The following is a 21301-nucleotide window of genomic DNA, read 5'->3' as shown; positions in this document are numbered from 1 at the left end:
TTCCTGTAATTGATATTTAGTCTCATGGTGTTGTGGTCAGAAAGTACGCTTGATACAATTTCAATCTTCTTGAATTTATTGAGGCTTTATTTGTGATCCAAGATGTGATCTATCCTGGAGAATGTTTTGTGTGCACTTGAGAAGTAATTGTATTCTGTAGTTTTTGGATGGAATGTCTTATAAATATCAACTAATTCCATCTGGCCTAATGTCTCATTTAGAGCTGGTGTTTCTTTATTTAACTTCTGTTTGGTTGATCTGTCCACTGGTGTAAGTGAGGTGTTAGAGTCTCCTACTATTATTGTGTTACTATTGATTTCCCCTTTTATGTCTGTTAGCATTTGCCTTATGTATTGGAGTGCTTCTATGTTGGATGCATAGATATTTACAATTGTTATATCTTCTTCTTGGATTGATCCCTTGATCATTATGTAGTGTCCTTCCTTGTCTCTTAGTCTTTATTTTAAAGTCTAACTTGTCTGATATGAGTATTGCTACCCCAGCTTTCTTTTGATTTTCATTTGCTTGGAATATCTTTTTCCATCCCCTCACTCTCAGTCTGTATGTGTGCCTAGTTCTGATGTGTGTCTCTTGTAAACAGCATATATATGAGTCTCTCATTTGTGTCCATTCAGCAAGTCTGTGTCTCTTGGTTCGAGCATTTAATCCATGCACATTTAAGGTAATTATGGATATGTGTGTTCCTATTACCATTTTCTTAATTGTTTTGGGTTTGTTGTTGTAAGTCTTTTCTTTCTCTTGTGTTTTCTGCCTAGAGAAGTTATTTTAGCATTTGTTGTAAAGCTGGTCTGGTGGTGCTGAGTTCTCTTAGTTTTTACTTGTCTGTAAAGCTTTTAATTTCTCCTTCAAATCTGAATGAGGTCCTTTCTGCGTAAAGTAATCTTGGTGGTAGGTTTTTCCCTTTCATTGCTTTAAGTATATCCTGCCACTCCCTTCTGGCCTGTAGCGTTTCTGCTGAAAGATCAGCTGTTAGCCTTATGGGAGTTCCCTTGTATGGTATTTGTTGCTTTTCCCTTGCTGCTTTTAATATTCTTTTTGGTATTTAATATTTGATAGTTTGATTAATATAAGTCTCAGTGTTTTCTTTATATGGTACTCTCTGTGCTTCCTGGACTTGATTGACTGTTTCCTTTCCCATGTTAGGGAAGTTTTCCACTTTAGTCTCTTCAAATATTTTCTCAGACCCTTTCTTTTTCTCTTCTTCTTCTGGGACCCCTATAATTCGAGTGTTTGCACATTTAATGTTATCCCAGTGGTATCTGATGCTGTCCTCAATTCTTTTCATTCTTTTTTCTTTATTCTTCTCTGTGTCAGTTATTTCTATCTTCCAGGTAACTTATCCGTTCTTCTGTCTCAGTTATTCTGCTCTGCATTCCTTCTAGAGTATTTTAAATTTCAGTTATTGTGTTGCTCATCACTGTTGATTTGCTCTTTAGTTCTTCCAGCTCCTTGTTAAACAGTTCTTTCATTTGCTCCATCTGTGCCTCAATACTGTTTCTGAGCTCTTAAATCATCTTTACTGTCATTATTCTGAATTCTTTTTCAAGTAGACTGCCTATCTCTTCTTCATTTGTTTGGTCGTGTGGGTTTTTATCTTGCTCCTTCATCTGCTGCATCTTTCTCTGTTTTCTCATCTTGTTTAATTTACTGTGTTTGGGGTCTTCTTTCCTCTGCTTGCAGGGTCATAGTTCTTCTTAACTCTGTTTTCTGTCCACAGTGGGGAGGTTGGTCCAGTGGGTTGTGTAAGCTTCCTGGTTGGGGGGAGGATGGTGCCTGTGTTCTTGTGTGGAGCTGGATCTTATCCTTTTGATGGGCAGGGTCGATTGGTGTGTTTGGGTGTGTCTGTGAGCTTAGTATGACTATAGGCAGCCTGTCTGCTAGTGGATGGGGTTACATTCCTGTCTTGCTAGTTGTTTGGCTTGAGGTATCTAGCACTGGAGCTTGCTGGCCTTTGGGTGGAGTTGGGTCTTAGTGTTGAGAATCAGACCTCTAGGAGGGAACTTGATGATTAGTATTCCACAGGTTCAGAAATTCTCTGGTGGTCCAACATCCTAGACTCAGCTCTGCTGCCTTGGAGGTCCAGGTCTGACCTCTGGCTGGGGCACCAAGACCCTGGAAGCTGCACTGCACAGAGAAAAAGGAGGAAGAAGAAGAGAAAAGAAAAAACAAAAGGAAGAAAGGAAAAGAACAGACAGAACCCTAAGACAGGTGGTAAAAGCAACACTAAGCAGTCAAAATCACACAAAGAAATGTACACACTTGCACTTGCAAAAAGAGAAGAAAAGAGAAGAAGAAGAGAAAAAGAAAAGAAAAGAAAAAGAGAGAAAACAAAGAAGGGAGTAATCAAATCAATAAACAAACACACATGCAAATGTATACAGTAAAGATTAAACTAACAACTACATAAAACCAGGAACAAGTCAAACAAACCAGGAAGTCCTCCTATACTTCTAGGTAGGTCTCTGCTACTGCTGTGGGCACTGTGGAGAGCTCAGACTGTGATCTGGTATTAATCCTGCTTGTATTTGCCCTCACAGTCCACAATTGCTCCCTAAGTCTACAGCCTCTGTTGTAGAAACACTCGTCTATGCAGGTAACCCACAGATGCAGGATCTATCAAGCCTGTTGTAGGTATTAAATCTGCTCCTCCTGCAGCTGTTTCCCTTTCTCTTATTTGGTCCTACAGTCCCCAGGGATCAGTTTTGGTTTTGGTCTCTGTGTGTGGGCTGCTCTCAGGCATTGGTTCCTGCCCAGGAAAGAGGGGGCAAAAGAGAGTGATTGGAGCTCACTTGCAAATTCAGACCAGGGGAAAACGGGGGATGTGGCAGTCTGATTGTAATTTGCAGGAATGCTTGCAGCAGCAGAGGTCAGCTTGAACCTGAGGTGCGCCAGGTATTCTCCTAGGGAAGTTGGTCTTGAACGTGGGACCCTTGGCGTTGGCAGGCTGTACCTGCTGCCAGGAGGGTGTGGCCAATGACCTGCCTTGCACACAGGGCCCTTGGTGGCTGCAGTGGCAGGCTCTGTGTTCCAATTTAGGAGCCATGGGTCATGGTGGTGCTCGCTCAGGCGCTGCTTTTCAGCCTGCGAGTTCATGGAGCAGCAAGCCCCTCTCGAGCACCCTGAAGCAAAGGTCTCCTGCCTCTCCATCTGGCCCAGGCTTTTCTCCAGACTCCCTCCCCGCTATCTGTGGTGCACTAGCCCCCCAGGCTGTTTTCACTCAGCCAGCTCCAATGTTCTCCTTGGTGTCTGTTCTCTGAAACCCAAGCCTTGGTGCCCAGCCCCTACCCTCCACTGTGGGGAGTGCTACTTGGCATGGATCCTCCATGCAGAAATCTTTCTGCTCTACCCCCGGTGCACCTGTTGTTGCTCTCTCCTCCAGGGGTTCTGAAGCTTACCCCGTCCATCCCTGCCAGTAAGGGGGCTTCATAGTATGGAAGCTTTTCCCCCTTTACAGCTCCCTCCTAGAGGGGCATGTCTCCTCGGGATTCCTTTGTCTCTTTTTTTCCCCTTTTTTCTTTTGCACCACCCAGTTTTGTGGGGATTTTCTTGCCTTTTTGGAAGTCTGAGGTCTCCTGTCAGTGTTCGGAAGGTGTTCTGTAGGAGCTTTTCCACATGTAGATATATTCTTAATGTATTTGTGGGGAGAAAGGTGATCTCCATGTCTTACGCCTCTGATCTCTTCCTGTCTCCCCCAACCCTTCACCTATTTTGCTTATCCCCTCAAACCCTTCCCTTTGGTGACCCCTAGTTTGTTCTCTGTATCTATTAATCTGCTTCTGTTTTCTTTTTTTGTTTGTTTGTTTTTCAGATTCCACATATAAGCAACTTTTCATTCTTTATTATGGCTGAGTAATATTCCATTGTATATGTATATATCACATCTTCTCTATCCATTCATCTATCAATGGACACTTAGATTGCATTTTATCAATATATCTTAATGATCTGCTTTCCCTCAAGTTTATGCTGACTTTTTGTCTCATACGTATTAACCTCTTTTCCTTCTGCAACCTGCCTAAACTTTTTTTTTATTTGCTGCACTTGCTTTTATGTGCCACTCTGAGAGGTACCCTGTGTGTGTGTGCGTGTGTGTACAGAGAAAGAGAGAGAGAGGGAGGGAGAGTGAGAAGGTGCATGTGTGTGTCTATCTGAAACACAGAGATGCATGTGTACCTCTGTGTCAGTGCATATTTGTGTGAGTGTATTTTCATATGGGAGAAGGGGTAAAGATCTCCCCTTTCAGGCTCCCCCAGGACACACACTGTGTATGCTACTCTCCTTCTGCTATAGCATTGGGGTCTTCATATTGGGGATTCAGTGAAAGGAAAAAAAAAAAAGACTTAGTTGATTGAATCAGTGTGTGTGTGTGTGAGTGTGTGTGTTTTGTAATTTTGGGGATCTATGTGTGTATCTCTCTGTGTATGAGTGCATGGGTAGATATGTATTGTGGATGTAGATGTGTGTGTTTCTGTCTGTGCGTGTGTTTAAGAGCTTGTCTCCACGTGTTGGGGGCGTCAGAAAGGGAGGATGAGTGCAGAATAGATAATCATGTTGAAACAGGAATAACAACAATTATAATAAGGAAATAAGAACAGAATAAATGTGATTTGGGTGCATGGACTCAGAGTCAGAGATGGCGTGAAACAGACACCAACTATACTCAGATATGAATAATTTACACAAGGACAAGAAGAAAGCCCTGCTCTAGCTCAGACTGCTGAAGGTAACAGGCCCTGATGGCCTTGCCTGCTTTGCCAATGCCAGCCCATCAATGCCTGTGAGTACAACCATCATACACACACACACACACACACACACACACATGTTCATAGTGCCCAGATCAGGCACTTTCTTGTTGTGGCCCTCACAACCAGCCCTTGCTGTGTGCAGTTCCTGCTTCAGGTGAAAGAACCTTGAAGAAAGCTGAGTTGGCCAATGACACACACAGCCAGCTATGGAGTTAAAAGTGATTTAATGGGGGCAGAGCAGGAAAGATTCACTTGATTCCCCCAACCCCAATATCCCTCTTCAGATGAGCCCTGAGCAGCAGGAAGACTAGCTCAACCAGCGAGACTTCCAGCCTTATTCAGAGGCTCAGGAGCCCTCCAGTGTGAGGAAAACTTCTTTAGGCAGGAGTTATGGCTCAGGGTGACAGCATGCTAATTGTAAATGGGATGCAGAAGCAGAATGGGAGAGGAGATTCAGCATCTGGTGGTTGGCTCCTCAAAGGCTTGTCTGTGGATCACGTCACTTCTGCTTGGTCTTCTGCTGAGTTGGCTCCGGGATGACCGGTGAAGGACATGGCTCTGGAACTTTGGGGTGGCAGGGTTCCGGAACTTTGGGGTGGCAGGGTTCCGGAACTTTGGGGTGGCAAGGCTCTGGAACCTTAGGGTGACAGGGCTCTGGAACCTTGGGTTGGCATGGCTCAGGAATCTTGGGGTGACAGGGCTCTGGCACTTTGGGGTGGCATGGCTCCTTGGTTTGAGGGACACATGGCTCCTGAGTTGGAGGCTGGCAGGGCTTTTTCACCTGATGCTGCTGAGGCTCGGGGGGTGGGATGCAGGGCTGCTTCTGCTGGTGGGAACTCATACTTCAAAGGAGGCTGGACCTAGAGACAGAAAAGCTGACTGAATGATTTGATTAAACAGAGAGGTAACCAAGTTAAATGCCAAAGAGATTTCATTTCAGTCCCCTTTAGATGAGAGAGCCTCTCCTCTCCCCTAGCTATACATGAGAGTTAAAATATGCTTTGAAATTTCTGGATCCTTTCAAGAGGAGGAGCTTAAGGGCAATTTGTTCTGCTCCATTTCAGTGAGATTCATTCCTTGGCTCTGTTTCTTCCCAGAAAAGTCATATCTGTCATTACACATACCCAAGACCACATGTCTTTTTGAAAGTGATAATGTAGAAACAACTGCAGTGTACACACCTCTAGTACCACACAGAACACCTTGCGACTTATAGGATGACTCTATGTGATCTAAGCTCCTACGACATCTTTCTGGCCTTTGCATACACAGTCCTCTCTGAAATGCTTCCCTTCCCACCTCTGTCCAAATACTCCTCCATCATAGCTCACATCATGCACCATCACTGGGAGCTCCTCTTGAGCATGGTTCCCCCAAACTTCCACCACACTTCCCTGCCACCCTCCCTCCCAAATACCTGTCACTATCTACCTCGCATTTCGTCTATGTGTGTGTACATGTGCTATCTTCCCTGCTAGCTTGTAAGTTTGTTGAGGAAGTTCTGTGACCATCTGATTTCTCCACAGTGCTTAGCATCGTGCCTTAAATACAATAAGTGTTGAGTAGAGGTCCATTCATAAGAGGTTCATCTTATGAATTAAAATTTTTATGATAAGTTATCATAAACAGAGAGAATAATGGTGTTGCTTAATATGCCCAGGGCCTGAGTTCTAGTTGTAACACTGCTACTAATTTACTATGGGAACTTGCACAGATCTGTCTCCTTCCCAGACCCCTAGTTCCACAGCTGTCCACTGAGGTGGCTGGCTTCACCAGCTCTAAGGTCCCTTCAAACCCAAACTGTGTTTCATTTAAAATAAAGATCCCCAATATTCTCTCTCTCCAGTTAGTACCCTGCTTCAGCCCTCTTACACGTTTGCCTTTGTCCATTTTCCAACACTGAAAAAATTAAAATTTCAAATGGATCCCAATCACAGACTCACCTGGCACACAGAGAAGAAGGGGTTGTCTGGTTGCTCCGGTCTGATGTGAAGTCAACGGGCAGCTGGCTTTTTATACAATGAATGAGCCCTGCCTCAAGGAAATAAAAATCACCTGGGGCCCCTCTGTTTTCATTCCTCAAACATGATTCACCCTACTCCCCTCAATTACCAGTTGGCTCAACTTTTGTGATGAAAACCACCCACTCGATATTTTTTGGCACTGGCTGACAATGATGTTACCTGGGCCTGATTCCCACTGCCACCCTCCCCTTAGACCCAAGTGTAGGGCTTGTGTTGAGGGAGGGGTGAGTCATGGGCTTTCTGGAGGGTTTAATGAGTTAACTCTGGAGGGAGAGTTGAGTCCTTTTGTGGCCTTGCCACCTTCCTGCTCTCTTTTTCCTTGAGATGGTTGTTCCTCACGTTCTGTGGGATGAATGCATTTGAGTACATGAACAAGTGGGAAGGGAAGGGGAACAGAGGAGCTGAGGGGGTCACGAGTGGTCTGCCTTATAAAGGCAGGTGCTAGAGATTACGGAATTGACTGACTATAGACTCCTTGTCTGGAATATCCTAGACGCTTATTTCCATTCCCGGCATCTTTCTCCTAACGCCATTGAACTAGATACATTCAGAATTACTTAATTATCACCCCACCCCCCCACCCCCCACCCCTCTCTGACTGATTGCTTATCTGGATAAACCTGCTTTGTTTTCACTAACCACACCTTCATCCCTCTCCTATTTCAGAGATTTTCAAAAGCTAATTCCTCTTCTGGGATAAACTTTTCCCTCCACTCCACCCAGCCTTCTGGCCGTGGCCCTTTCCTCTTTCCTAACCCAAATATATACCCCCCCCCCACCTGAAACCTGGAAGCCTTTCCTAATCACTTTCACCCCAACCCCATCCATGGAGCTGTCAGGGATGAATCTGCCTCCATATCTTGCCCACTTCCAACTCTAGACCCAACACCCGAGGATCCTGCTGACTGCAATATTTTCCTCCTCTCTCTGGCTCTGTATCTTTTGGGGGCTTTCTAAGCATCAGAGCTGTGTCTGCTCAAAACAACCATGTTCCCATGGTTAATATTTGTATCCTCATTCATTCACCAAACATTAACCAAGCCCTTAATATACACTAGTCAGGTCTCATTATAGGAGCTATCCCATTACAAAGACCTCTTCCCCTAACAGAGTAGGGACTTCCTAGGGCGAGGGACACAGCCTAATTCAGAGTCACTACTTTAGTGGATCTCAGAGACCCTCACTCAGTCCATGCTCCTCAAGTGATAACTGAGTTTGAGACCATGAGATGTGAAATAACTCCCCCAAGATCAAACAATAAACACCACGAGAAAATGAATTCTACACAGAAATCCTATGTTCACCTTTGTCCTAACCCATCCTTGCTCCTAATGCCTACAGAGGAAATTAAGCCCAGGCAGGAAAATGATTAAAGGTGGAAAGAGGAGCTCAGCCTTCCTGGCTTGGATCTGGGCTCACTCACAGTCCTGGGAAAGTACTGTATGAGTGGCAATGTGAGGTCAGAAAGAGCCTTGTCTTTTGGGTAAGCCTTTAATATTTGCTAAGATGAATCCTCTTAAGTAGGAATAAAGCTGCTTAATGTTTGAAGTGACTCTGGGGATAAACAGAAGGTGTTTCCAGCACTGCCAAAAATAGGAGGGGGCATGAGTTAGTGCAGGTGGAAGTAAGGGACTCATTTAGTTTATCATCACTCAGTAGACCAGGGTCTGAGAGAGGAAGGGAAAGGCTGAAATGCTAAAATGCCTGTTCTGAACCAGAGTTGCTTTCACCCTGGAGGAAGTCCCAGGGTGGCATAGTGACAGAGCCTGGGTACCCTGAGCAGTAACAGCATTGAGGATGGCAGAAGGTGAGTAGCCTCTGAGCACCTGCCCAGGTACGCCCTCCCTCCATGATGGCTGGATCCTGAAGCCATGGGCTTTTCTTTTCTGGGGACATAAAAACAAGGATCCCCTGAGTCCTTTGGCATTTTCCTCTGATCAACAATATGAAATGTAAGTCGCTGCTTCAGTGCTGCCCTCAAAACACAATATGTTAATAGGTGTGGCCTTCGGAAAATCCTAACCACCCTTAAATCCCAGGTGTGTGGATAGCTCCTCCTTCCCCTACCCCCAAACACATGTTTATAGAGTACCTGCTGGTTCCACAGGTGGTCACCTCGTATGACCTTGAGTCCTGGATGAGCCCCCCCACTGTATCCCCATAGTCATGGGTCTGCATCCATCCTTACATGGTGCCTGGTATGTAGTAGCTGCTCAGTGAGTTGGCAGTTATAGAATGACTGACTGACTGACTGACAATGCATGAATGAATGGGTGAGTGGATGGCATTATTTGATTTGAGAAGTCTCTCCTCTTTTGGGATGAGTTGGGGGAAAGAGAAAGGGCTCAGTAAAGGACAGACAGCTTCCGCTGTCCTTTCCACCCAATGTTCATTGTCAGCCAATTTAATGACCTGCCTCCCTCTGGGCTACAACCAGCACCATGACCACAGTAGGCTCCAAGCCTCTTGCCTCACTTTAGCTCTCCTCTGGGCTTGGACCAGGTCACTCTCTTCACCCAAACTCCCTCTCTAAAGCCCCTGACAGAGGGAGCTCCAGGCAGAACCCTGCTGCTTCACCTGGTAGGATTCTCAGTGCTGAGGAAACTGTTTCCTGCCCTCTGTCCTGTGATGTCACCCAGCTTGTCTCAGGCCCTTTAGGATCTGAACCTATTAGGTCCTCTGAAGGTGGGGTACTCTGTGCCCTCCCTGGGCCTTGGCCCTGGATGCAAAGGAATTTCCCTGTCGCGCAGTTCCCCGCCCTGGCCAGAGTCTCCTGCTTGCCTGGACTTGTGCTTCCTGCACTCCACCCTGCTCTGGATCCCGACTCTGGAACTTTCCCTTGACCCCGATATCATTCTGCCTGTTTGTTCATCTGAAGCTCACTCAGTGGTTGGTATTAAGTCCACTCTCCCTTTCAGGAAATCTCTGTTTCTTCACCATCAGGGTTGGGTTAGCCAGTGAATCTGGCTCCACAAACTCCCCACATAAAGAAAGAGGAAACTGGCTGGCTTCTGAGGGTAAGTACATCTCTCAGAATTTCTCAACCTTTCACAGGAGCCCTGCTGCTGCTCCTCCCAGGCCAAAACCTGGCTCCCCTGTGGACCAGCTGGGGCATCTTCCCTCCACTAGCTCTGAGCATGCCTGAAGTTCATCACTTAATGCACAGAGCAGGCAAGAGGGACCCCCAAGCCTAGGAACACAGTGATCACGCCCTTCCTTTTCTGACCTAGGTCACTCACTCCTTTACTTCCCCAAGGCCCAGAGCATGCAGAGACTGCCATGCCGAATTTGAAAGTCAGTTACCATAAGAACCCATATTTTAAAAAAACTTTACTGTCACCCTCCCCCTGACCACTGTGAGGAGCTCAGGAGACCAGAATGTTGGCTGCCCATTTCAGGCTAGGATGGTTAAAGGAAAACAAAGTCTCTATAACACACAGTGTCCCCCATCTGAAAAAGAGGAGGAGAAGAAGAAACACTGGATCCCAGGTGTTTAGAAGCCTCCTGAACACTTTGGCAAAGCAGGCAAGAGAAGTGATGGTTGCCAGTTTGGATGCTGAGGTGGAGAGAGCACTTAAGTCCTACCTCTGGAGAACCTCTACCCAACCCTGTCCACAGGGAGCAAGAGACAAATGGGGGTAGGGAAGGGACTCGGTCCAGGCTTCCTAGCTTCTTTTTGTTGTTGTTGGAGTATAGTTGATTACAATGTTGTGTTAGTTTCAGGTGTACAGCAAAGTGAATCAGCTATACATATACATATATCCACTCTTTTTTAGATTCTTTTCCCATATATGTCATTACAGAGTACTGAGTAGAGTTCTTTGTGCTTTACAGTAGGTCCTTATTAGTTATCTATTTTATATATAGTAGTATGTACAGGTCAATCCCAACCTCCCAGTTTATCCCTCCCTCCCTTTTCTCTCCTGGTAACCATAAGTTTGTTTTCTACATTTGTGACTCTATTTCTGTTTTATAAAGAAGTTCATTTGTACCATTTTTTAAAGATTGCACTTATAAGTGATATCATATGATATTTGTCTTTCTCTAACTTACTTCACTCACTTACTAATCTCTAGGTCCATCCATGTTACTGCAAATGGCATTATTTCATTCTTTTTTATGGCTGAGTAGTATTCCATTGTATATATGTACCACATCTTCTTTATCCATTCCTCTGTTAATGGACATTTAGGTTGCTTCCATGTCTTGGCTATTGTAAACAATGTTTCACAGCTTCTTTAGCAGCAGAATCAGACAGAAACCTATCTTCCTAAGAATAGAGTTCCTTACCATCCCTATTTTCTCTTCCCAGTCCCTGAAGGGATGGATTTACATATGGCTTGTCTTGCTTGAGGCAGGTAGAAAAGAAAGGACCTAGGTTTAGTGTCTGGCCCAGTTGTCTCAAAGCTTTGTTATGCCCTTGTTAGTCAGATGACCTAAACTTTCCACACTTCAGCATCCTAGTCTTTAAAATGGGAACTCTAAATTGTACTTCACAAGACCAGTGTAAAGATTAAATAAAATGACGCCTCAAACACTATTAGGATGAATGGGCTAAAAATGTACATACTCATTCTTGCTAATTTGTCTCATTCTTTCCTTTCACTTCAGATCTGATGAATCTTCTTCCTACTGTCTCTGTGTTTTCCCTTTTTCTTCTCTCAGTGTGTGTGTGTGTGTGTGTGTGTGTGTGTGTGTGTGTGCATGTGTGTGTGTGTGTGAGAGAGAGAGAGAGAGAGGGAGAGAGTTCCGAAGGGCAGGCTGCCCCCATCCTGAGTGCGGCCACACGCTTGGGCTTTGTGATTCCTTTAACTCCCCTCATTTTTTCCACTACACTTTCAGATGTACATGTTTGTCAGATTATATACATCTTGAGTTATTGGACAGTGGCAATGACCACACAGTCCATGCTTTATATGAGTTGGACTGTGTATGTGGGGGGGGGGGGGAGGCTAAATTTGCTTGGTGATCATGCAATGACCTGGGAACGCCCTAGGTAAGGAAACCGAGACAGAAAAATGTTAAGTAACTCTCCCAAGAGGTCATAAAGATAGGATGTACCAGGATACAGTCCCTTAACAACTTTGCTGTTTTGCTTCTTAATACTAGCAGGATGTTCTCTGTGCTGGAGAGCTACTCTTAGGAGGAGGAGAGGCAGGAGGAGAAGGAAGAGGAGAAGAAGAGGGAGGAGGAGGAGTCCTGGCTGGGTCCTGACATTCCCACGTGGCTGAACTGAGCAGTTGCCCATCTGTTGTCTTTTCAAGATAGAGTTCCTCTATCTTGATGATCAAAGACACGGATAGATATATATTTTTATTGAGGCATTGAGTTTTGAAATGGAATCTGGGATTGTTCAGACTTATGTCCTAGATAAATGCTCCCCCACTGATCACTCATTGCCCCTTGGGCTGCTGAAGGGGCAGAGTGATAGCCGCATGACTAAATATCTTTGCACAGAGAACCAAAACCCTGTTGGAGATGGCTGCTGTTTGCAGCTATTGGTTCCCTATTGTTTGTTCAGCTGTCCCTGTTTCATCACTGATCTACCTCTTAAAGAAAGCACCTCCAGAGTGCAGAGCGGCCTCTATAGATCACAGGTTTGGAAACATACAGTCCTGGGTTCAAATTCTAGTTCTGTTCCTTACTAGCTGTGTGTGTGTGAGAGACTGGGAAAGTTTCTTAATAGTCATAGCTCCTATTTGGCACCTACAAAGTGTTAGACTATGTTCTAGGCACTTGACACTAATTCCCACAATATCACTTCTGGGGCAGGTCATGAAACCCATTCTACAGATGTGAAAACTGAAGCACAGAGACTGTCATTTGCTCAAGCTTATGTGGCAAGTAAGTGGCAGGGCCAAGATGCAAGTCTAGCATTGTGACTCTGAGGCCTTAATGAATCTCAGTTTATCTTACCTATAAGTTAGGAATGAAAAGATTTGCTTTCAGAGCTGTTATTAAATGAGATTATATATGTAAAGCAATTACTGTAGTGAGTAGAGCGTAGTAGATGGATTCCAGATATCAAGTGCATTGCTTCTCTTGAGAGTCTGAAGTACATCTGTTATTAGAAACTCATCTCCAGTGACTCAGAACATTCCTTAATTTTCTTGGTTTTTGAAGTAGTCAGCCATTTATTTAACAAGTATTTGCTGAATGACAACCACATGTCAAGCATGAAGTCCCAGCTGATACGAAGTCTGATGGAGAAATGGGCAGCATTCTGTGAGCTTCTGGGATTCAAAACCCATCAGTGCGGAGTGTTCCCCCAACTGACCTCAGCATAAGAGTCACTTGGGATGCTTCTTAAAAAATACAGCAACAGGGCTTCCTAGGTGGCACAGTGGTTAAGAATCTGCCTGCCAATGCAGGGGACACGGGTTCAATCCCTGCTCCAGGAAGATCCCACATGCTGCGGAGCAACTAAGCCCGTGCGCCACAACTATTGAGCCTGCACTTTACAGCCTGTGAGCCACAACTTTTGAGCCCATGTGCTGCAAATACTGAAGCCCACATGCCTAGAGCCCTTGCTCTGCAACAAGAGAAGCCATGTTAATGAGGAGCCCACTACCACAACGAAGAGTAGCCCCCACTCACTGAAACCAAAGAAAGCCTGCGCAGAGCAAAAAAAGACCCAACACAGCCATTTAAATTAATGAATTAATTAATTAATTAAAACAATACAGCAACAATCTCTTCATCCTAATATAATAGAAGTGGCTAAGGGAGGCCTGGGGATCTGTATTTCTAAAGTGTTCATCAGGTGGCTTTTGTGATCACATAAGTTGTGAAACACTAGATTTTAAAACCAATGGCTTTTCTATCTTGATTGCAATTGACATTATCTGATATCTTTAAAAAATATCCACATCTGGACTTGAGAGTTATTTAATCAGTTGATATTTTAAAAGTCCTCAGAGACAAGCAGGTTTGAAATTCACTGCTCCAACAGAATATCTCAGCTCCTAGAACTTGAATCCAGACAAAGAGCCCCAGTCCCATTACTTCTCCAGGTGGAAGGAGGTATAGGTAGGTGCTAATTTACCTGGGCACGTGTTGATGTTGATGCAACTAGATGCCCATATATGTGAGTGTTTGGCCTGAGGATATTGGGAGCCTTGGGAAGCAATTAAGCCCCATCCAAGGAAGGCTAAATTCTTCCATGTACCCTTGAACCCCCACCTTCCCTCCAGGGAATCATCAAAAGACAGGCTTGGGCTGGCTTGGCTGGGCTGGTCCTGGAGTCAGTGGCCTGGAGGCAGGAGATGGTCCTGTGTCACCTGCCTGGACACCATCATGCTCATGGTATGGAGACTTTTTGGTGAAGTAGAGGAAACAAAACTTTACCTCTCCCTATTTTAGGTTTTTAGCTTGGACTCAAAAAAAAATATTAACAAGAGAAAATCAAACAGTTTATTAATGCACACATCACTCTAAAACAGAGAGTAACCGAAAGCCATGGCCCAGGACTGTGGCTTATATAGCAACTTCAACAATGAACAATACATTTGTAGAGAAATGACAAGACAAAGGAAAGCAATTTTAGACTTTCAAGGGCAGCAAACTGTGGGAAGGTGAATAAATGGGTGGCAACTAATGGAGGAAGGTTGGTTTGCAGGTTCCTCTGGCACCATCTCTGGTCTGGTGAGACTCTGTCTCTAGTGAAAGAATGTATATCCTGCTTGTAGGCCAAAAGGGGGGAAGCTTTTATTTTTTTTTGGGGGGGGGTTATTTTTTGTGCTTGCTGTTTTTTAATTGCCTTCAGCTCAAAATAATTTTATGTCAAAGAGGCATATTTGGGGTGATATTCTGATTTCCTTCAATGGGTTAGAGGTCCATGCTTCCCACTTCCAAGAAGCTTCTGGAAGGGCCAAATTATGACCTTTGGAGTCCCAAAGTACTGAAAACTATAGTTTTCTGCCTTCCTCCTTTGCCTGCCCATTCAAAATAAATCTTTATTTTTCAAAATCACCTAAAATGCACAGTTGTTGGTTCTTTTTAGATTTCCTGGTTACCACAGTCTGCAATTGTTCATGAAATCTGACCTTCTTTCATTTGTTCATTCTCTCATTTTCTGGGCTTTTTCTGTGCCCAGAACATATGGACCCTGCATATTAGGAGACCAGCAGATCTACTCTCATGGGAATAGAAAGAGTGGGGTAGGGAACAGCACTCACAAAAATACGAAGTGCCCCCCACCCCAGTGCATGGATCTGCTTAATTTTAGAGCAGGAAGAAGGCATCCAACCCAGCTTCTCATTTTTATGGACGAAAGACTGAGGTGAATAGACTTGCTTAAGATGATAGATTTATTTAGTAGCAGAGCTGGAACTGACCCCACATCTCTTCTTTCCTGACCCAGAGTGCTTGCCAGGCTGGGAAAGAGACAGTTTACAATTAGCATAGATTTCTGAGTCAGTAAAGAAACTTCCATATGGCCACTCTCTAGGCAGAGGAGTGTCCTTAGGCTAATGTTTTGGAACTACCCTCTCCAGTTGTAAACGATGATAATAAGACCAACCATTTATTGAGCATATACTATACCCAGCCAATTTATAGACACTATCACCACAAAAATCACAAAAATCATGCAAATAATTATTAAACCATTACAGCTTTTCACATATGAAAAAACTAAGGCTTGGAATCTAAGTGACTGGATACAATCGGACAGCTAGGAGACAAGAGATGCTGGCATTCAATGATGTTCAGTCTGACTACAGAACGCGTGCCCTTTCTTCAAAGGAACTGAGTGTCAAAACAGCTCTCATGCAGATGCCCAGGCCTGTTACTTAGTGAAACTCTGCTGGATGGAGTTAAATAAAAAATTTGTTTCCTTATGAAGGGGATGGGTCCTTCATATTCACAAAGAGATGAGACTTTGTCCTTGGCCATTGGTGTCAAAGGCATGGATGTCTCTCCCTCCTCACTGAGCTAATAACTTGGGATTCAGGCTACAGAAGAAGAACTCATTGTTTTATTCACTCCAATTAACTAAAGTCTAAACAAGTCTGTCAGCCCTGGAACCCAAAAGTCTGGGTGGGAGGACTTGTCAGGGCCTTCCTGATAGACCTGGAAGTCATCTCTGTGTGACTGAATATCCAGCTGGGGCTTTGGTGGAGGGAGCCAGAGAAGGGATTTGCTAAGATATACCAGCCTTTCTACCCAACAGAGGAGTTGATTCTGGATGCAAGGACTGGGGCTCAGAAGGGCTGTCAAATAATTATTTGGGTTAGAAGCATTCACTGCCGAATCTTATCTGTTTTTAGAACATTTTGACTTTCCTGGTTAATGCCTATACCGGGTAAGTTTTAAGTAATGACTACTTATAAATATCAACCACAGATGGAAACTTGAAGGGGAAGTGGGGAAGGTGATATTAACTCCTTTTCAGGCCAGTGTGTTAAGCAAAGAAGCAATTTCTTATTGCTGTTGCCCAATTAGAATTCAGTGAGCAAATCCCAATGGAAGAAGAAAACTCAAAGGGAGAAAATCTGGCTGTGTGTTTAGCGACTCCTGCCCACACAGGTTCTCTCCTTCCAAGTCTCATCTCTTTTTATATCTGGAAATTTTGCTGCTTCTTTCTAATGTAGGCAGCCTATCTCAGACCAGAGTTAGGAAGCCAGCTGTAAAAACAGGACTTCTCTCATAAGCTGCGTAAAGTTGGACTAACTGACAAGCCAATTGTAAAATTGCACATACTCTGTAAATGGCTATCCCTGGAACAACCTTTCCCTGCATGAAAAAATGACTGTGACATTCAAAGAGTAGACTGAGACTCAGGATAGACTCTCAGGAGGGCTCTGGGAAAGCAGTATGGCAGAATGGAAAACTATTCTCATGCTAAAACCTACTAAATATTAGATGGGTGAGCAAATAAGTGAGTGAATGAGTGAGTGTGAGGTAATGAATAAATGAATGGACAATAAATAAATAAATACGTGAAAAATTCATTTGCATGTGTTCATAGAAGTGCTTTGTGGTACTCATGTCATTTATGCATGTTTTGTCTGCTTTTTCAGAATGACAACTTCCAATAGGCAAAAACCACCATCAAGTGGGCTGGGGATTTCTAATGGTAGGTGCAAAAATTTCCACCCTTTGTACTTCCTTAGATACAGTTAGTTGGCAAGAGTCTCCCAGACTCTTGTCAACTGGTCCCCGGGATTTCTCTCCCCCTCTGAAATGTGTCAGGATCTCACGCCCTTCATCATTAGTTACTGGAGAGCACCTGTGCTCCTGAGGCTGCATCAATGTACTCACGCTCACTTCCTCCAAATATCCCCTCTGAACCAATGATTGCATCACAGACTGGGTCCAGGACACATACAACGACATGAAGCACAGATTTATTAGAGGAAGAAACAGGGGGAAGCTCAGGGGTGGGGAGTTGGGGAAGGGAATGAAGTAAAAGCTGTGCCTCAGCTTCTGGTGTCCCCGTGAGTCATGGTGGAAGCCCAGAAGAAGCCCAGATATATTCCTTGCTTTGTGACATGGATGGGGCCATAGCTGTGGCCAGACTGGAGGCTGGAGAGGCTGAGACCTCTCTCATGTTCACCTAGAAGAACATCAGAGTGGGGTATAGAAGAAGACTGGGAGCAAGGGAGTGTGTGTGATGAGAGGCTCAGTGGGAAGAAATCCTGACAGCGCTTCATTGGACCCCGGGTAGGAGGATGTGGGAGAGAAGGGCAAATCCTGGAGCTGGGGGTGGGTGGAAGAGGAGCTGGAGGAAGAGAAGGCTCCATCTGGTAGCCTGGGTGGTGGAGAGGTGTATCTTGGTCCATCCTTACTTCTGTTTACTCTTGGGGGCTTGCTGGGCTGAGGGACACATTTGCTGGGCTTGTATGGCTGTGTTCTTGGGTGGGCATTGCTTCTTGCCCTGGAAAGCACATGGATCCTTAGTTTTGGGTGCACACGTCTCTTGACACTTGACAGGGGGTGGCTGACAGGGCTGCTTCACCTGCTGCTGCTGGGCCATCTGGGGCGGGCACTGCTGCTGCTGCTGCTGGGAAGACATTACTGCAGGAACAGGTGAGCCTGGAAGAAACCCAGGCAGGGACATCATGAGACAAGCTCCTTCTATCTCTTCTATCTTCTGACTCCTTAAGTGTTTTCTCACCAGCAAAGGATATGATAAGTGATTAATAGCTTCAAGTTGACTAATGGATTGAGTCACACACACCCATTGAAATCTTCCTTTTCTCTTTCTTCCTTGTCTCTGCTACTTTGATTTCCTATCTTCATTCATCTTCCTATGGACTCCTGACACAATTGAATACATAATTTATTTCTTAGTCTTAACAGGAAATAAGATGGGGTGCTGAACTGAGGATTAAAAGGTGGCTCAGATATTTTACGAGATCAAGGCATGAGATCTTGGCTGATGGGTTGGAAATGCCAACCATCTACCTTGGGAAGTGCAGACAATGAGTGTGGGCAAGGATGGAAAGGCATGAAGAAGACGGCAAGAGCAGATGCTGTCTTAGAGGGAAGCATCATGGTTTGTAAGTGATGGGGCTGGAGTAAACCTCTCTACCCTTGATTTACCATGGGATGCAAAGGCAAGTCATTTAATGTAGTTGGGGGACAGTGGTTCTAGCCCTCCATGGAAAAATGGGGAATTGAAGGTCTAAGAGATCACTGGAGGTAAGGGACTATAGGAGGATGTTTTACCAAGAGACAGCCTGGTCCAGAGGAAAGAACATTGGTCAAGAAGGCATAGGCATGGGTTCTAGATCCAACCCTGGCACTCACTGGCCAGGCTCATCTCTGGGAATTCTGCCTCCTCTGGATCTCCATGCCTTTATTTGGAGGACACTGATCTGGAAGGTCTCTGAGGCCTTTCCAGCTCTGACATGTTTCTCTGGTTTTCTTTGCAGGCACATTCCTGATCTTCTAAACTCATGACTATAAAGGAAGTATAGGTCCTAGGTGGCAATCATGACAGTGAGGCATGGGAGCTGCATAGTATAAAATATAACATTTAATATACCAGCTTCTGTAAATCTAAAAGAAAGCTTGAGAGAGCTTGCTGGTAGGGCGGAAAAGGCAGAAAAGGCATGAGAAACCTTTGGAGGAGGCTACAAAATGCTGCAGCTCTGAATACCTCCCCTCTTGCCAGGGACTCAAACCGAGAATTAGGAAATTAGTTGGACCTAGCATTGGTGCGAAATGGAGATTGAATTTCCTAAATAACAATTAGTGTGACATTTCCTTGACATGAGGCTTATGTCACGTCTCTGGTTACCCAAAAATAGGAGAGGAGCTTGGCCTAGCGGCTCAAGACAGTTCAAGGAGGAAGAAAGGGCCCAGCAGGTCCCAGGAGGACAAATGCATTACCACTTACCAGAGGCACAAGCCAGAAGCCAGGAGAGACAGCTGAACACAGGTCCACATCAGCTACTCCTGGGAACATTTTAAGGGCTCCCAACCTGCCCCAGGCACCTGGCATGGCCCTCATTATCACCTTCCAGGGAACTCCTCACCCACTTCTCCCACCTGCACTTCCTCCAGAGACTTGCTTTACTGGCCTGTTTTGATGAAAACCACCCACCAGATATTCCAGCATTCTGGGTCCCTGACTACCTGAGCTGATTTCATTCACCTAAGATATTTGCTCAAACTCAAGGACTCAAAGCCTTTTAAAAATAGAAAAAAATCTGAAGCTGTGTCGACTGAGAGGTATAAGAAACATGTGAGAAGGAAGAGGAAAAGAGGGAAGGAATATAGGCTGAGGCTACTTCCAACAAAAATAGGAACATCACTTTTTCTGGTATTGCTCTCATGTACTGAGCGTTCACAAGTGCCCTGCACTGCGGTCACCCTTAGAGCCCATTGTTTTATTTTATCTTTATAGCCCCTATAAGGTGATGTTGTTGTTACAATTTTGCAGGTGAGAAAAGTGAGGCTGGGAAAGATCACATAGGAATTAAATAGTAGAGATTGGATTTGAACTCAGATCTTGAGGATTCAAAGAAGCCAGACTCTTAAGCATTGTGAAGGGACACATGACACATAGAGCTTATGATCTGCCCAACCCCAAAGGGACTGTTCGCATGGTATTCTACAAAAGGCTTCCTTTTGATCACAAGTAGAGGAATGTGAATGGTGCCCCCAAACTTAATCAACACGGTGGTGCTGTCCCCCACCTGCTCACCAGGAGTCAGGCTGCTCTGGGTATAAGTGATGGGGAAAGAGGGTGGGATAGAATTTGGCTTCTGGGGTAGAGTTTCCAGATAAAATATAGGGCAACTAGCTAAATTTGAATTTCAGATAAACAGAATATTTCAGTATTAGTATGTCCCAAATATTGCAAGAGACCTACTATGAAATTTCTTGTTGTTTATCTGAAATTCAAATGTAACTGGGAAGGCTGTATTTTCATTTGCTAAATCTGGCAACTTTACTCAAGGACTTATCAGACGGGAAGAAGGAGCCCTGGTCCTCCCTCCGCTTGGCCTCCTAGGCCCTGGGGTAGGGAAACATGGTATTCTGGGAGGCTGGTCCATTTTTGGACCACTGACCCAAACCTCAGGATCCTGCGGACTAGAGGTCATTGACATGCTGATTTCTTTCATCAGCAGAGCAAAGTGTAAGGCTGCCAGGGAAGTGAAAGAAATACCTAACCTTCCAGAGCATTTTTCATACCCGTTGCCTTATATAAACATCATGGCAATTCTTTTGAGTTGTGCAAATCTCATTTTATAGTTTAAAAAAGTAGATCCAAAGAAGTTCACTGACTTGCTCAACATGTAGCTAGCAGGGGTGGATCTGGGCGGGGGCCCTGGCCCAGGACTCGTTTCTACTGCATCACAGTGGCTGGCGTCCCTACTGTGGACAAGTGACTGTCATAGGGTGGGAACCCTGACTAATGTTCTTTTCTGAGCTTCCTGTCATCTATAGACTGAACAGTGATCATTTTTCAGGGTTAGCCTCACTTAAAAGGTGATCTTTTTCTTAATTTTCCATGCAGGCCAGGCCTCCTTCTCCACCTCTTCCTAAGCCCAGCAACTTTAAGAATGTAGCCCTCTGGGTTCCAGATTCCAGGTCCTGCATTCCATCTTCAAGACAAACACCTTTTCCACCTACACCGCTATCTTCCCTGCTCCCATTCCACCATGCTCACTGTGATGCAAATTCTCCATAAGGGAAGCATGTGGCAGGGTGGATTTGGCATGGACACAGATTAAGGTGCTCTCCCATGCGTGGCACCTAGAAGGCATCAGTGTACGTGTGCTGCTCACGAAGGGGTGGATTGTGCCACCCGTCTCTGTCACCCACACAGCTTCTCTGGAATAAACGTTACTTCTTATCTTTCCCAGTCTGCTCTTTGGCGTCTTAATTTGTCCGAGTCATTCAAGCTCACATGCATCTAACACGTTGAACTTTTCAAAACTCTGGCACTCAACTTCCCTCTTGGCCACATTATTCCCCATTTTATAGAGGGAGAAACTGAGACTTGGAATGAAGATATGCTTGACCCAAGGTCACACAGGGTTAATGTCAAAG

The 21301-nt window shown here is 44.8% G+C and overlaps 2 protein-coding genes and 1 long non-coding RNA gene across 8 annotated transcripts in view; 1 reads left to right on the top strand and 2 right to left on the bottom strand.

The window, feature by feature from the left end:
* Window positions 1-4677: 4677 nt before the first annotated feature.
* On the top strand, window positions 4678-21097 carry LOC130846187 (uncharacterized). Of its 2 annotated transcripts, XR_009051531.1 has the most exons (4): window positions 4678-4798; window positions 9712-9810; window positions 16816-16871; window positions 20766-21097. It is a non-coding gene; the product is annotated as an uncharacterized LOC130846187 (long non-coding RNA). The 2 variants fall into 2 exon arrangements; XR_009051530.1 differs by lacking the exon at window positions 4678-4798 and having other exon boundaries at window positions 9661-9810.
* LOC130846153 (cornifin-like) lies at window positions 4977-6819 on the bottom strand. The gene is made up of 2 exons (XM_057724209.1): window positions 6713-6819; window positions 4977-5629 (listed from the first exon to the last, which is right to left on the bottom strand). Exon 2 carries the CDS (start codon window positions 5608-5610, stop codon window positions 5269-5271), a length of 342 nt encoding a protein of 113 aa, XP_057580192.1. The 5' UTR covers window positions 5611-5629; window positions 6713-6819; the 3' UTR covers window positions 4977-5268.
* Window positions 17127-21301, bottom strand: part of SPRR4 (small proline rich protein 4) — a 31385-nt gene continuing 27210 nt past the window's right edge. For 3 of the 5 annotated variants that reach the window (XM_057724236.1, XM_057724246.1, XM_057724221.1), the window contains exon 2: window positions 17127-17830. In XM_057724236.1, the coding sequence (XP_057580219.1) occupies window positions 17580-17830 (251 nt within the window). In that variant the 3' untranslated portion in view covers window positions 17127-17579. The remainder of the gene's footprint in view (window positions 17831-21301) is intronic. The other 2 variants (XM_057724253.1, XM_057724226.1) reach the window with 2 other exon arrangements.

The sequence above is a fragment of the Hippopotamus amphibius genome, chromosome 1 (genome assembly GCF_030028045.1).
Source record: "Hippopotamus amphibius kiboko isolate mHipAmp2 chromosome 1, mHipAmp2.hap2, whole genome shotgun sequence".
NCBI classification, from domain to species: domain Eukaryota; kingdom Metazoa; phylum Chordata; class Mammalia; order Artiodactyla; family Hippopotamidae; genus Hippopotamus; species Hippopotamus amphibius.
The sequence above is the reverse complement of the archived record's forward strand: the minus strand, read 5'-3'. Positions and strand labels throughout refer to the sequence as shown.

Coding starts and splice junctions, on each gene's coding strand:
- LOC130846153 (XM_057724209.1), bottom strand. CDS start 5,610: ATGAGTTCCCACCAGCAGAAGCAGCCCTGCATCCCACCCCCCGAGCCT.